Source organism: Cebus imitator, unplaced genomic scaffold (assembly GCF_001604975.1).
Source record: "Cebus imitator isolate Cc_AM_T3 unplaced genomic scaffold, Cebus_imitator-1.0 Scaffold121, whole genome shotgun sequence".
Classification (NCBI taxonomy): Eukaryota; Metazoa; Chordata; class Mammalia; order Primates; family Cebidae; genus Cebus; species Cebus imitator.
The window spans coordinates 5,234,956-5,251,327 of record NW_016107436.1 but is presented as its reverse complement, the minus strand read 5'-3'; the positions used below and the strand labels follow the sequence as shown (position 1 = coordinate 5,251,327).

General features: G+C 48.0%; 1 protein-coding gene across 4 annotated transcripts in view; it reads left to right on the top strand.

The window, feature by feature from the left end:
- Positions 1 to 14,821, top strand: part of HNF1B (HNF1 homeobox B) — a 60,508-nt gene extending 45,687 nt beyond the window's left edge. For 2 of the 4 annotated variants that reach the window (XM_017539893.2, XM_017539892.2), the window contains exons 7-9: positions 233 to 427; positions 2,214 to 2,332; positions 13,865 to 14,821. In XM_017539893.2, the coding sequence (XP_017395382.1) occupies positions 233 to 427; positions 2,214 to 2,332; positions 13,865 to 13,885 (335 nt within the window). In that variant the 3' untranslated portion in view covers positions 13,886 to 14,821. The remainder of the gene's footprint in view (positions 1 to 232; positions 428 to 2,213; positions 2,333 to 13,864) is intronic. The other 2 variants (XM_017539894.2, XM_017539895.2) reach the window with 2 other exon arrangements.
- The last annotated feature ends 1,551 nt before the right edge of the window (positions 14,822 to 16,372 follow it).

Here is a 16,372-nt window from a genome sequence, read left to right as displayed (position 1 = left end):
AGGCTTTAATTAGATCTGTTTAATACCCATCTCCAACCCACAACTCACTGTGGAACTTGAGCAAGTAAATTAATCTCTCCAAGTCTCAGTTTCTTAAACTCACCTCGCGTGTAATCTATGTAACAGGCTCAGCCCCGTGACTGGCACATTGAGCAGGGGCTCAAATGATGACATCCATGTACCTCTCCTCATCCCAGACACTGTCTCTGATCTTTTCCTCTTGCTCCCACAGGCCTCAACACCTCCCAAGCACAGAGTGTCCCTGTCATCAACAGTGTGGCCGGCAGCCTGGCAGCCCTGCAGCCCGTCCAGTTCTCCCAGCAGCTGCACAGTCCTCACCAGCAGCCCCTCATGCAGCAGAGCCCAGGCAGCCACATGGCCCAGCAGCCCTTCATGGCTGCTGTGACTCAGCTGCAGAACTCACACAGTAAGGACACGGGCATGTAGAGGGAGGGAGCACTAAGGACCCTCAATGGCCAACCACTTTTCCTCTCTGGGTCAGAACTTTCTCGGAAGTTTATTGGTTTGGTCACTTTGCCCCGCCTATGATCCACCAACCAAGACTATTTCTCAAGTATAACTCTTGTGTGTTGCTGTACTTTTTCTAGTCCCCTTCTCTACCCCTGAGATCGCTAGGGAAAGGTTTGGGGAAGAAAGTGTAGGCCTACAGGTGAAGGGGAGTTGAAGACAGACAGCCTGTGGAACACTCAGCCCAATTTCCCATTCCAACACCTCTGGAAAAGACAGCGCCCTTAAACCACCAGCACCTTTTCCCAGTGAACCTCAACTTAGCCTTTGCAATCCAAACTTCCAAGCAGCCATTATCAAATGATCAGAGTTGGCATCTAATTTGCATCCCGTTTGCCTTCCCTAAAATAGAAGAATCTTCTAGAGTCCCATGTCTTCCAATTTATACACCCCAAACACCTCTAATCAAGAACCGTGAACACAAGTGAAAAATACCAGGGGCATGCCATCCTGGGCATTAGAGTTTCTTCCTTCCCACTACCCCTGCACGCCTGCACACAGACTTTCTCATATCCAATTTCTATACCTACCCCAAGCCTCCTCGCAACCACTTATTTCCCATCCAATCCCAGCCTCAGTTTCTCTGCCTTTCATCCTGTGTCCCAGGCTTCCATTCCTCTGGCCAGGTCTGGCTGCAGACCCTGACACAGGAGTTTGGGGAGAAATCATGGCTTCACTGCTTCAGAAACCCCAAGGAAGTGTTCAGTATAAAGCACTAGTCTTAGATCAGACAGACTTGGATTTAAATCCTGCCTGTGATACTTACCAGTCATGTAGCCTAATGCAAGTTACTTAGCCACTCTGAGCCCAATCTCTTCATCCATAAAATGGAAATAGTATGCATTTAGGGTCATTATGAAGATGAAATAAACATAGGGCTGAACTGCCTTTGGTAAGCATAAAGAATTATAAAGATTATTTAAAAAGGGACTCCTAGAAGGCAAGGATGGTGAAAGAGATTTGTGTTTCTTCCCTAGCTGCATCGGCTAAGCTGTGGGTTTGAAAAAGAACAGCCAAGTCCAGCCATCTATCTTCAGGGCTCAATCCCCACCCAGGCCTGTGGAGCTGGTTTCTGAGCACCATCTCACATTCCAATCACATTTTAGTGGCTTCTAAAAATCTGCCACAGCCTGTAGCAGAGTCTGAAACCACATGTGCCCCACTTCCCATCCTCCCAGAGCCTGGCAATGTGCTCCCCACTTGCGCCTATCCCTTCGCTTGGCCAGACTTCCTCAGTGGTCAGGCCTGGGTGGGACAGTCAGAGAGTGGTCACCAAGGACCTGTAGGCTGCTGAGGCCCAGCAGGCCTGGCCCCCCATGAAGAGAGAGCCCATGGTGCCCTGGACCAGGAAATAACCTGCCTCCCTGCATGAGAAGGGCAAGCTGAGGCAACAGCCAGTGACCTTTACCCCTTTTCTGTACTAGAGGCCTCTCTGGTAGGCCCCATGTTCTGAAAACAGGCTGGTCTCTCCCTCACGGCCAAGTGTCCACATGCTTTCAGGAGTTGATCATGTGACTTAAAATTTACATGAATCTTATAGATAACTAATATGAAAAAATCCTCACTTAAATGCACCAACCCTTTTATCTGCCTGGGGAAATGGGAGCTATGGTGTGGGATGGGGGCTCTGGAGCTGTGTATGTGCCTGGGTATGCACCTTGATTCTGTCTTCACTCTCTCTCCAGTGTACGCGCACAAGCAGGAACCCCCCCAGTATTCCCACACCTCCCGGTTTCCATCTGCAATGGTGGTCACAGATACCAGCAGCATCAGCACACTCACCAACATGTCTTCAAGTAAACAGGTAATGCCAGCAGGATTTGCGGGGGTTGGGGTGTGGGGAGGATATGACTAAGGCTATTGATGTGCAGAGGGCGTGGCAAGCACACACTTGGCCAGAAGAAGCTTGGTCCTTCTGAGGCTCCCTGTTACTTGCAAAGGGAATTCTTAAGGTCCAGGGCAAAAAAAAAAAAAAAAAAAAAGCCACAGGTTGAAAGGGCTTATTATTGCTCCCCCAGATTCCCCACTAAAAGCACTAAACCAGGACAAAAGTTTGATAGGTCACTGGAGACTGGATGACACAGAGCGCTTAGGCATTGAAATTGAGTGCTCCCCAATAGAATGATCAATGGTCCCTGGAAAAGGTATTTCCAAGGAGGGCTCAGGAGGATAGATCCCCTGCTGAGGTCCATGCTTTGCAAGAGGGATCCCTGAGGATCCACAAAGTAGTCAGTGGAGAAAGTGAGTAGGAAGTCAGAGGTCCTGAGGCTGATTCCCCTGGACCCAGGCTGGACCCGGAATGCCATAAGCTCTGAGAATGACCCACTTATGCCAACCCATGGGGACTCCCCAGTAGACAGCCTGGCTTTTCCAGGGGTATGCATCCACTTGGGGTTTTATCAAGAAATTTAGAATCAACTTCCTGGTGCACTGGAAGTGGGGAATCCAGAGGCTTAGTCACTGTTTCAGTTGATGACTAAGTCCCACCTCCGAAAAGAGGTGATGGAATAGTAAAGACAGGTAGCTGATGGTGAGGCTCACTGCTGGGCCGCAAGAAGACCCTGAGAGTTAGAAAACAGGACAAGATGTCTGAACACAAGTGAAGTTTCCAGAGTAACACAATGAGATCTTTTAGTAGCTGGGGTCTGTGCAGTGTGAGAACTGTTTGGCCTCTATTGATTACTAGATAAGTAGGTGACAACCTTGAACTTCATGTCAAAGGCTCTCAGCAGAATTTGGTCTTGTTGATGATCTTTTTTTCATCAGAGCCCTGCAAATCACACTTTATCCACTGCCATGGGCTTCCCAGCAGGTTCCTTCATGGGATCAGGGTTCTCTGTTCTTTCCTTTGCTCCAAACTCCTCCCAGCCCTAGAGCATAGTGGAGCAGGTGGGTTCTATTCCTCGTTCTGCCATTTGGTTGGTGACGTTGACCTCCCTGAGCCTTTATTTCTTCATCTTTAAAGTAAGAGTTGTAACATCTGCTTGTTCTAAGGATTCAGCAACGTGGTGTAGATTAAATACCTGGTGTCTTGGGCACTGAAACATACACAGGGCCAGGGCAGCTGGGCTCTGGAGCTGGGGGTAGAGGGAGAGGTGTGTGGGACCTGCTTTGCTACTCTTCTCTCACCCAATAGAAGATGAAAGGACAACCCCTCGCTACCCTGCCCTTCGACTCCCGTGCGAGTTCCCACTCTTTGTAGTGAGCAGGGAAAACATTTATCTGTGCTCACAAATCTCAATCAGGGGGGCAGCCAGGCGCAGCAGTCCTCCTTGGGAATACCTTCCCCTTTGAAAGGTTTATCAATCCATCTGCTGCTTGGTCAGCCCCAGACAGGACCATGATTAATTATTCCTGCCTTTCCCAAGTTGACTTTGATGCTTGCTTGTTGAAACAAGTCCTCTGAATTCAGGAAATGATCTCTTAATCAAAATACTTTAAGATGCTCCTTGAGACGCTGCACCAGCCCCCCACTGGCTTTTTCTCTCCATTGGACAGAGTGGCCAGCAGACCTTGAAGCTGCATGTGTGGCCTCCCAGAATGCTGTGGCGTTGTCTCCATGTCCCCAGATATTTCAGGAGTCTGGCAATAGACTCATTTCTGTGATGATGAGGATGATTATTACACTCAGTAAGGATGAAAAATACTCATGTGGCACATTACAGTTTATACTTCTCACGAACATTGTCTCATCATTTCCTTTTTAATGCAACCTCCTAAGTACAAAGAAATAAACTAAAGCCCAGAGATGAAAAGCGACCTGCCCACGGTCACACAGATGATAAACTCTAGAGCTGGACCTTCAGGCTTTGGTCTTTGCCTCCAAATACTTGCCTTCCACTACCCATCTTTAAAATTCGATGACAACTGCTGCCACTCTTGTTGTCTCTGTGGTCGGGAACAAGAGTAAGAAAGTAAGCTCACTTGCTGTATTCCAGTCAGGAAACATTCTTTCAACAAGTTGAAAGAGAGGGAGAAATGGGAAAGGCAGAGTGAAGTTAAATGAGGGTAAATGTGCTGCCTCCTGACCGCAGAAGATACCCAAGGCAAAGACAGTTTGTAAAAACTCTGTTTCCAAGGCAAAGGGTCAGAAGTGAGTTCTGAAAGAGACCTGATGGCATTTCTGTTCTTTTTTTTTTAAGGTCTTCTATTCCAAAAGGGATTTCAAATCCATTGCTGGTGTGTTCAAATGTATGGCTTATAGCGACGTCTGTTTGTGTTGCTATAAAGACATATCCGAGGCTGGGTAAAAGAGGTTAAAAGGCTCACAGTTCTGCAGTCTGTACAGGAAGCATGATGCCAGCATCTGCTTCTGCTGAAGGCCTCAGAAGGCTTACAATCATGGTGGAAGGTGCAGGTAGGGCAGGCGTGTCACATGGAATGGGAGCAGGAGAGAAGAGGGGGAGGCCCTGGGCTCTTTTTATTTATTTATTTATTTATTTATTTATTTATTTATTTATTTTGAGACAGGGTCCCGTTCTGTCACCCAGGGTGGAGTGCAGTGGCACAATCACAGCTCCCTGCAGCTTCAACCTCCTGGGCTCCATCAATTCTCCCACCTCAGCCTCCAGAGTAGCCGGAACTACAGGCACATACCATGATGTCCATCGAATTTTTGCATTTTTTTTTACCATGTTGCCCAGGCTAGTCTCAAACCCTGTGCTCAAGTGAACTGCCCACCACGGCCTCCCAAAGTGCTGGGATTACAGGTGTGAGCCACCATGCCTAGCCCTAGACTCTTTTAAACAACCAGATCTCACGTGAACTAACTCAAGCATGAACTTACTCGTCACCAAGGGGATGAGGCTAAGCCATTTATGATGCTATGCCCACAAAGCCCCACTTCCAACATTGGGAATCACATTTCAACATGACATTTGGAGGGGACACATATCCAAACCATATCATTCTACCCCTGGCCTCCCAAAGCTCATGTCCTTCTCACATTGCAAAATACAATCATCCCTTCCCAATAGTCCCTGAAAGTCTTAACTCATTCCAACATTAACTCAAAGTCCAAAGTCTCATCTGAGACTCAAGAGCAAGTTCTTCCACTTATGAGCTTATATGTACACTTATTTCCAAAATACAGTAGTGGGACAGGCGTTGGGTAGACATTCCCATCCCAAAAGAAATAAATTGGCCAAAAGAAAGAGATAACACCCCATGCAAGTCTGAAACCCAGCAGAGAAGGCATTAAACCTTAAAGCTCCAAAATAATCCTTGATTCCATGTCCCACATCCTGGGCACATTGGCATGCCAGGTGGGCTCCCATGGTCTTGGACAGCTCTGCCCCTGTGGCTTTTCCATGCTGAGGTTTCAAGCTGCTAGTGGCTTTACCATTCTGAGGTCTAGAGGGTGGCAAACCCATTCCCACAGCGCCATTAGGCAGTATCCTGGTGGGGACTCTGTGTGGGGGCTCCAGTCCCACGTTTCCACTCTGCACTGCCCTAGTGGAGGTTCTCTGTGGGGGCTCTGCCCCTTCAAGAGGCTTCTGCCTGGGCACCCAGGCTTTCTGATACATCCTCTGAAATCTAGGTGGAAGCTGCCAAGCCTTCTTCACTCTGGCGTTCTGTGCAAGGCTTATAGACTGCACCCTGTAGAGTGGTAGACTAAGCTGTACCTGGGGCCCTTTGAGCCAGGGCTGAAGCTAGAGCAGCGGGAATGCAGGGAGCAGTGTCCCAAGGCTGTGCAGGGCAGCAGGGCCTTTGGTCTGGCCTCCAAAACCATATTTTCTTCCTAGACCTCTGGGTCTGAAATGGGAGGAACTGCCTAGAAGATTTCTGAAATGCTTCCATGCCCTTTTTCCATTGTCTTGCCTAGCAGCACATGGCTCTCTTTAGTTAGGCTAACCTCTCTAGCAAGTTGTTGCTCCATAGGCCACTTGAATTCCTTCTCTACCACAGGATTAGGCTGCAAATTTTCCAAAATTTTATGCTCTGCTTCCCTTTTAAACGTAAATTCCAACATTCCAAATGTAAATCATTCCTTTGCTTCCATAGCTGACTGTGGGTTGTTAGAAGCAGCCAGGCCACTTCTTGAATGTTTTACTGCTTAGAAATTTCTTCCACTAGATACCCTAAGCTGTGATTCTTAAGTTCAAACTTACACAGATCCCTAGAATATGGACACAATGCAGCCAAGTTCTTTGCCTGGGCGTAAGGAGGGTGACCTTTGCTCTAGTTCTCAATAAGTTCCTCATTTCCATCTGAGACTTCATCAGCCTGGCCTTCACTCCCCGTATTTCTATCAGGATTTTGGTCAAAATCACTTAACAGGTCTCTAAGAAATTCCAAACTTTCCTTCATCTTCCTGCCTTCTTCTGGTCCTCCAAACTCCTAATCTCTGCCTGTTACCCATTGCCAAAGCTGCTTCCACATCTTAAAGTATCTTTATAGCAATGCCCCGCTCCCAGTACCATTTTTTTATGTTCATCCATTTGCATCACTATAAAGGAATTCCTGGGGCTGGGTAACTTAAAAAGAAAATATGTTTAATTGGCTCATGGCTCTGCAGGTTGTACAGAAAATGTAGTGCCAGCATCTGCTTCTGGTGAGATCTCAGGAAGCTTACCGTCAGGGCAGAAGGAAAAGGGGGAGTAGGCATGTCACATGGTGAGAGGAGCAAGAGAGAGAAAAGGGAGACGCTGCACTCTTAAACAACCAGATCTTGTGTGAACTAACTCGAGTAAGAGCTCACTTATCACCAAGGGGATGGCGCTGAGCCATTCATAAAGGATCTGCCCCCATGATCCAGTACCTCCACTAGGCCTTACCTCCAACACTGGGGATCATATTTCAACATGAGATTTGGAAGGGACACACATCTAAACCATATCGCTAGGTATCAGGGACATACAAATGAGGAGACAGAAGGATGCCTTGGTCAAATATGTTAGGGGGACTGCTGGATTACACAAAGTTAAATCCCACTGGGCAGGGCTTCTCCAAACATTTTACTTGCTGATGTGTGCACTGGACCGGACAATTAGCATGCACCCTGCTCGGGTCAATGGGACACATCCTGAGCAGTGCTATTTTAGAGGCATTGTACAGTGGTAGGAAATGCCAGCAGACCTGAGCTGATTTCAGCTCCATCACCCCCTGGTGTATAACCTTGGGCAGTTAATTCTCTGCTAGGAGACTCAGTTTCTTCATCTATAAATGGGAAAAATCCCATCCACATCTCACAAAATATTCAATGTGCCTAACAGAGTGCCTCGTACATAGTTAAGTACTCAAAAGTGGTAGCTCCCTCCCTGTTTTCTCTCCTGTCTGTGATCCTTTAGGAGATGGTATTTTCCCCTTCCAGTGACTCTTGCTTTTTTTTTTTTTTTTTTTTTTGGAGTCTCACTCTGTCACCCAGGCTACAGTGCAATGGTGTGGTCTTGGCTCACTGCAACCTCCGCCTCCCGAGTTCAAGCAGTTTTCCCCCTTCAGCCTCCTGAGTAGCTGGGATTACAGTCATGTGCTACCACACCTGGCTAATTTTTGTGTTTTTTAGTAGAGGCGGGGTTTCACTATGTTGGCCAGGCTGGTCTCGAACTCCTGACCTCATGATCCACCTGCCTTGGCCTCCCAGAATGCTGAGATTACAGGCGTGAGCCACTGCGCACCCAGCCTAGTGACTCCAAATGTCCAACTCAGTGCTTGGTCTCTGTGTAGTCAAAGGAGTCTGGGACAAGAAAATGTTTCAGGATTACTACCATCTCTCAAGTACATCCTACTCCAGATCCCCATTTCCCATTCTCCTGCTGATACACAGACGCTCGCTCACCCACTTCCATGGAAAAAAGCAAATAGTTCAGGGCCTCTCAAAGCACCCATGCCCTTTGGACTTAGCCAAATGCCTGGGCTATCGCAGATGTTCAGTAAATAAAGAATGAATGAACAAATGAGTGAATGAGTGAATGAACGAATGAATGAATGCAGAACTCATATTTTTTGATACCTCCATTTTCCAAGCAGCACCCCAAATGCTTTTCTAGCTTACATTTCCTGAAGAACCCCCTTACCCATTCTGTAAAGTTGTTATTTTTATACCTGATTTACAAAGCAGAAAACAAGTTCAAAGATGGGTATGGATCTGGCCGAGTTCAAACAGATCACAAATTTCAGAGCTGGACTTCCAGACTGGTTTTCTCACTCCTAACCCATTAAACAACATTCACCTTCCAATATCCACTTTTAAGCACCCATAATAACCCAATGTTGTGCAGGTATAAGGCTAAAGCCAGGATTTGTACTTCTATCTGTCTGATTCCAGTACTTCCTGTTGTCAAGGCAGACATGCCCCAAGGGCCTTGGGGATTACGGGTCAGGAACTCCAGGCTGGGACCTCTCGCTGCGAAGAATCCTTCTGCAGCTACTGCCTGTCTGTCCCTTCCACAGCACATACCTCTCCCTCCTCCTGAACTCTTGGGTGCTGGCAAGTTATCTGTGAGTGGGTTTGTGCCTGAGTTTAACAATGCCCCACTAGACTGGAAACAAGACCACAGCAAGCACTGACCTCAGTTAGAACAAGTGTGGGCAGGTTGTGAGCCACCTCCTGTTTCCACATCGTTCTCTCCCTGCTGCTTGACTTCCTAGTTTATGGGACGGTCAAGAAAGGGCCCCCAGAGCAGTAACTAGTCAGGGCGCTGAAAAGGGGGAGGTGGGCAGCCTTATCATCTGTCCCCTTCAGCTGTTCCCTCTCTCCCAACTTTATTTATTTATTTATTTTTGAGATGGAGCCTCACTCTGTCGCCCAGGCTGGAGTGCAATGGCGTGATCTCGGCTCACTGCAACCTCTGCCTTCCGGGTCCAAGCAATATTCCTGCCTCAACCTCCCGAGTAGCTGGGATTGCAGGCGTGTATCACCACGCCCAGCTAATTTTTGTATTTTTAGTAGAGAGGGGGTTTCACCATCTTGGCCAGGATGGACTCGATCTCTTGACCTTGTGATCCGCCCACCTCGGCCTCCCAAAGTGCTGGGATCACGCCACGGCACCCAGCCCTCTCCCGACTTCTTCACTGGGTGAGGAAGCAGAGTGTTCTGATGGTTGGGAGCATCAATCTGGGCTCAAGATTCTACCACTGTCTACCTGTATGACCTCATAGAAATGTCTTAGTCTCTCTGAGCCTCTGTTTGCTCACCTGTAAAATGAAGATAATGATATCTCTTTCATGGGATCACTGAAAGGACTAACTGGGTAAAACACTTCCCTCGGTGCTTGTCTCAAAGAAAACGCCCAGCCCCTGGAAGCTGGGTCACTCTTGACTTCACCTGCTGGCACCACCGAGTAGCTATGAGTTTGGGAATAGGGTTTTGAGTGGCAAAGGGCATTTATTTCCCCCGTTGAGGGGGTTGAAAGAAGTGATCTACATAGAGGTGAAGAGTGCAAACTCTGCTGTTGCGAGACCCTGGCCAACTTACTTATAACCTCTCTAGACCACACTTCCCTCATCTGTAAAACCAGAATTATAATCATGACTTTTAAGTAATGGAGCTACAATGAATATCACATAAGTTCATGATCATAGAAGTGACTTACCTGTCCTCACCGTCTCTACTTCCTCACCCTCGGTTCTCTCTTGAGATCACTGCAGACAGGCTTTTGTCCTCACACCCACCATGTCCAGCTCACTAAGTCACCATGCTGCTGAATCCAGTGGTGACTTTTCAATCTCTGTCTTTGACACAGCTGATTGCTCCCTCCTTTTCTCCATGGGAGTTTAGTATACTGCCATTCCTGGTTCTTCTCTTACGGCACTGGCCACTTCTCATCTCAGCTGGCAACTCACCTTCCCAGCATTTATGTGTTGGAGGGCCCGGGCCTCACTCTTTGGCCTCTTCTTGCCTATGCTCACTCCTGGGTGATCTCCTCCGGTCCCGTGGCTTTCGGACAAGTGTCACACCGATAGCTTCTATAATTCTGTCTACAGTCCAGTCTTCCCTACTGAGTGCCCATTCCCAAAACCATGCTTCTTCGGCAGGGACATGCATGTCTAAAATATCTAATAAGCCTCTCAAATTCAACATGCCTAAAATAGGAAGTCTTCACTGTGCCCTGATTTCATCCTACCAAAACTGCCTCCTCTGTGGGCTTCCCCATTTCCAACACTGGTACCAGTTGTTCCAGTGAGTTAGCCGAGCATACCCTTGGTTCTTCTCTCCCCATCACATCCAGTCTATCAGTAAGTTCTACTAGGGGGCCCAGAATACACCCCAAATCTGACCTCTTCTCACACCCCCATCAGGACTGTCCTAGTCCCAGCCCAGCCTCCTTTGTCTCTCCCCAGTCTCCTTAGGTGGCCCTTGCCCATCTCCCACTTACACCCTTGCCCAACTGCGGTCTGTCCGCCAGAGTGATCTCTTACAAAGAGAAATCAAGCATGTTGATCCCCTGTCAAAACTCTCCAGTAGCTTTCCATTACAATCAAACTAAAACAGAGACGGACGTACAGGACCCCATGTAATTATGCCACCTCCAATGTTGCAGTTGTCACCACCTTCCTCCTTCCATTGCCCACGCAGTTTTAGCTGTGCCAGAGCTGAAGCATCCCACTCCAGCACTCCTGCGTTTGCGGTGTCTGCCTGGAGCTCTTTTTCCATGCGCTGCTACATGCCTGCTTCTTCATTTCCGTCAGCTCAGATATTACCACTGCAGAGACCTCACCTGATTCCCTCATCTAAGTTAATCTCTTTCCTCAAGCTACCCTAACCTCTATGCTTATGTTTCTGTGGAGTACTCATCTCCACCTAAAGTTGTGTGTGCGTGTGCGTGTGTGTTCATGCGTGTGCGTTTGCGCGTGCATTTGTTTACTTGTTTATTATTCGAAGCCTTCACTAGGAGGTAAAGTCTATGAAGAAGTGGACAGTGTCTTGTTTACAGGTGCATCTCCAGTGTCTAAAAAAGTACTCAGTACACAGTAGGCACTCAAACATGTGTTAAATGAATTTGTGATAATCACCTACTCCAAAGGGTTGATGTAAGAATTCGAGGCAGTGATGCTTGTGAAGCCCTTAGCATGGCGCCTGGCTCACAGTAGGACCTCGGTAATGTTCGCTCTTACTATTATGTAACAAATCCTCTTAGAATGAGAATGCCTTTCACGTTTGACACAGCTACCACACCTTTCAGAAGGACGGCCCCGCAGTCACTCAGAGATCTTCGGGGCAAGGCCCCCGTGGGCCTGCGTGTGCTGGGCCTCCAGTTCTAAGGGACCACAGTGCACCCCTTATCAGATGTTTGTGTTTAGACTCTGAAGGGGGCAAATAACTCCAGTTCCTTTGACAACATTTTGGGCTCCGCCACCATTTTATTATGTGAGCAAACATTTGATAGCTGAGAAGCCCATCCCTAATGACAGGTCATAGAATCTCACTGGCGTCTCCTTATCTGCCGTTCTTGTTTGCTCTTCTATTGAAACCTGCAAGGTCACAAGCCATTTTCTCTCTCCTCCACCTGAAATCTGAAAATTGGAAAAAGGCTGATAGTGGGAAGTAAAGAGACTGGAGAGTGGGGAGGGCCAGGGGAGGAAGAGGAGGCAAAGGGTATCAGAGGACCCTGACCAATGTCTCAAGAATGTGGAAGGGTCAGAAGCCTGCCTCCTCACATGCACGTGCTGCTCGGCCCCACTCTTTTGTTTTGTTTTGTTTTGAGACAGAGTCTCGTTCTGTTGCCCAGGCTAGAAATGCAATGGAATGATCTTGGTTCACAACGGGGTTCAAGGGATTCTCCTGCCTCAGCCTCCGAAGCAGCTGGGATTATAGGCATGCGTCACCGTGCCCAGCTAATTTTTGTATTTTTAGTAGAGATGGGGTTTCACTGCATTGGCCAGGCTGGTCCCGAACTCCTGACCTCGTGATCCGCCAGCTCCGGCCTCCCAAAGTGCTGGGATTACAGCTGTGAGTCACCGCGCCCAGCCTGCAGCCCCACTCTTAAGAGCACTGAGGAGCCGCATGGGCTGAAGAACCCCATGTTCATAACAATTGTGCCAAGGACCACTCTCAGGACTCCACAGGTGTCAACTCATCCAATCCCACAGCAACTCCCATTCTATAGGGGAAGAAACTGAGGCACAGAGACAGTAACTTGTCCAAGAGAACAAAGCTTAGTAGAAGGCTCCTCACCTCCTAGCGTGATAGAAAGAGCATACTCGGAGTGGCCACCTACACAGCTGGTTTGAAGCTGTGGCTCCACACTCTCCTAGTTCTTAAACCTTGAGCAATTCACTGACTTACTTTGAGCCTTGTTTCCCTAATCTGTCAAATAGACATAATGGTATCCTCATAGGGTTATGGTGGGAGCACTGATCAATGAGGTAACAGTGGCCTTTAGTAGTATTGGTAGGTTCTGGGGTGTGTGTGTTTAGGGGGGATCTTGAGAGAATAAACCACTAAGTCAAAGGCAAAACCTTAGATACCAACAAAAGCAAAAGGAAAGAGGAGACAGAGGGAGGCAAAAAGAGACTCTCCAGAAGTTAAAAGGTGAGCAATGACGCTCCATGACGATTCAAACGAATAAGGCCCAGGCCCTGAGGGCGACGCTGCCCTGAGTCGGGTGAGGTGGCTCCTCCTGAGGTCTTCTCCAGCCATTCTGGGGTCTCCTGCCCTGGCTCATCCTCAAGGATGGCCTCAGAGGTCCTCAGCCTTTGGATCCTGTCCCTGGTCCTGTGAGTTTCTTAGCCCAAAGTAAGAAACCCATAGAAAGCACTTTGCCATTTGCAAAACTCCCTGATGAGTGGTGTGAGTGGTCATTTTCTCGTGTGCTTTCTGGCCTTGCCGCCCTAGTGAGCAGCATTGGCACACCCTGGGAACTTATTAGAAATGTGGACACTTAGGCCCACCCCAGGCCTATAAATCAGAATTGAACCAGAATCCACATTTTAACAGGCTCTCTGGTACTTGTGAGTCCATTAAAGTTTGAGAAGCGTTAGTACAGGAGACCTTTGCTCTTAGAGGTCTTAGGAAGAGACCCTTGCTTCCACGACAGGCAAGAGCTTATCATCCAGCTGCCTTTTCAAGCACACTGAGCACTCCATAAATTCCACTGTCACAGAAAGAGGAGCCCAACTTCAGGATTCAGGTCAGCAAGTTAGGACAATTTCAAGGTCCCCAACGATTCGCTTCTGTCTTCTGAAGTGGCCAGGAAAGCCAGCTCCCAGGTTTTCCTGCAGGAAGTGTGATTCAGGATGAAAACTGCAGAACTGAGCATACTCGAGGCCCCCAGCCCTCTACCTGCTGCTCTTTGCTGGTTGAGTTGGGCATCAGCTCACTTGGAGAAGCCAAACTAATGGCCTATGTCCCTGCCAAATGACACAGCTGAGCATTCTCCCTCCTCTCTCTCTGCAGTGTCCTCTGCAAGCCTGGTGATGCCCACACATCACTCACTCTGTGCACAGCAACAAGGACCCTGTTTTCCCCACCATCACCCTCTGGGCAGCTGCCATGGAAAAGCCCAGTGACCTGACAAGCACCTGCGAGAGGTCCCTGCTTACCTGACAGGCATCCTGCTGACACCTCAGACAATCCACTCTCAGGAGGCGCAGCCCGGAGCCCAGCTTCCCTTCTATGCAGTATTGCCACGATGCCTCTCCCACGATGTCAAGGACTCCTGTCTGTCCTGGAGGTGGGAGACAAGGAACCGCCGAAGAGGAAGCAAGAAAGCCGTTGTTTCTACGTTGTGATCCTTCATCGAACAAACTGATGCAAAAACTTGAATCTGTTACTGAAACGAGGAGAGGAGGACGCGTGCTATTGAACTGAGCCAAACACACTGTAAATATCCGCAGACTCCCTCCCCCACCCCATCCCAAATGATCTTGAGATTTCTTTTAAAGAAGTAAATTTGTCCAATGGCTGTAAACTATAAACTACTGTAATTAAGTGCAATTTCCCCTCCGTGTCCTCTCCCCTCTGCCCTGTATATAATACTAAAGTGTCTATTAGTTTTCTTTGTAAAGGTCAGAGTCAAAATTTCAAAAGTGATCTATCCCCTCTCTTCCCTTATGGAGAAACACCCTGAGTGGGAAGTGAAGCCCCTTGTCCCCTCCCTCAGGCCTGGACACAGGGATGAAATACCGTGGACTGACTACCAGCTAACTTCAGTCTCCTAGCAGATACACCTCTGGATCCCTGGAGGGGCTCAACGTAGTGTGTCAGAGTAACATGCTAACTTTCTGTGGAGTGGGAGTTCAGCCATGCACTCCCTAAGAAACCCCAGGGCAGGGAAACTGACTATTTCATAGTAAAAGAAAAAGTTGCAGTCTCAGAAAGCCTTCCATTAAAATGATTTATTTTATCATTGCCCAGAGTCTCATATTTCTGTCTTTGATAATTTTCCTGCCATGGTTCCACCAGGAACCCGTGGCCCCTGGTCTCTTTGGAATTTTCTGTGTACTCCGCTGGGATCACTAAGTGTGTCATCTAGGGGTGTCGAGAGGCAGGTGGCCTCTTGCTGTCATGTTCCCAGTGTCTTTGTGTAGGCTTTACTGCTAATTGAGGTAAAGGAGAGTTGATTCCCCCAGTAAAACTCCCCAAGTCACTCAGAAGGAATCTGGCCAGAGCAGAAGCCAGCACCCTTTTCTTCCCTGCAGCTCACAGGGGTAAAATCGTAGAGTCAGTTCTTGGTGGGTGACCTGTGTGATAGAAACAGACAAAAAGTAGGAAGAATGACAACCCAGTGGGTAAATTTTTTAGCCTCATTTAAAGCATTAACTCCAGACTTTCTTCCTGCCCTCCTTTTCCTTCCCTAGGGCTTTCAGTCACTAAGAGAATGGGCTCTTGTGGATGTCACCTCTTGCCCAAGATTCTGTCTCTGGTAGGGATCCTAAGGAATACAAATAGTCCAAACAGTAAAAAGCCAAAGGCCCAGAGACTCCACCAGGAGGGACTTTGCCACAAAGAATTCAGTGCTGACTCCAGGAGAAAGGAAGATGGACCTGTCTTCTTTGCTGTTTCCTCTTTTGCCAAACACTGTAAGGCCTAATGGCCTGTGGTTTTTCACTTTTAGGCACAGCATGTCCCAATGAAAGTGAAAGCAAAGATTGTGCTAACCAGACTGTGAGTGATGGATTTTTTCAAAATTCCATTGTAGCAGGAGATTCAATCCTCAGTGAGCTGGGCGAATTTACTGAGTACCTACTATGTTCCCAGAGCAGGACTGGATGGATTTGGAAATACTGACTTTAACTGATTTCTGGCTCCCCCTAACAATGTAATTTGGACTGAAACAGTCAAGAGAGAAGTTCATGACTGGGTTGAGGAGGCTGAGGACAAGAGCAAGCACTGCATGTGGAAAGAGGCCAGGATCCCCTTTCATGAGTTGAGCTGTCCTGTTGGATGGTTCCTGTGAGCTCTAGGAAGAGGAAAGGAACATAAGCCTCAAGCTCCAGCCCCAGTTGAAGCCCTATATCTGGATTTGTGTTGTTCCTGGAACAGCAAGCATCTGCTTTTGGTAGATTTTAAATCTTGCATTGTTGTAACAACCCTGAAAGGCCAGAAGGTCATATTTACCTAACAAGTCATCTGGGCAGAGGTGTAGATGGAAGGCAGGGAGGATGGGTGGGGTTGGGGCCAATCTCTAGAGACTTTTTCTAGCCAAATCCTATTTGAACCAAGATAGATATGCAGACAATTGACCCTGGCAACTGAGAGCCCCGAGGATGGTTAGCTCCACCTTTCCAAATCAAACAAGGACCTCGCTCCACTGGCTATACAAGGGCCAAGGGGAATCACATATTCTGAAGATTCATTGGCAAGCTTCAACCCCCATATCTTCCTCCCAGCACCTGATGGAACAACAATCTCCAGGGTATCTCTTCATACCCTGAGCCCAGGCTCATAGACAGATGGTTCCAT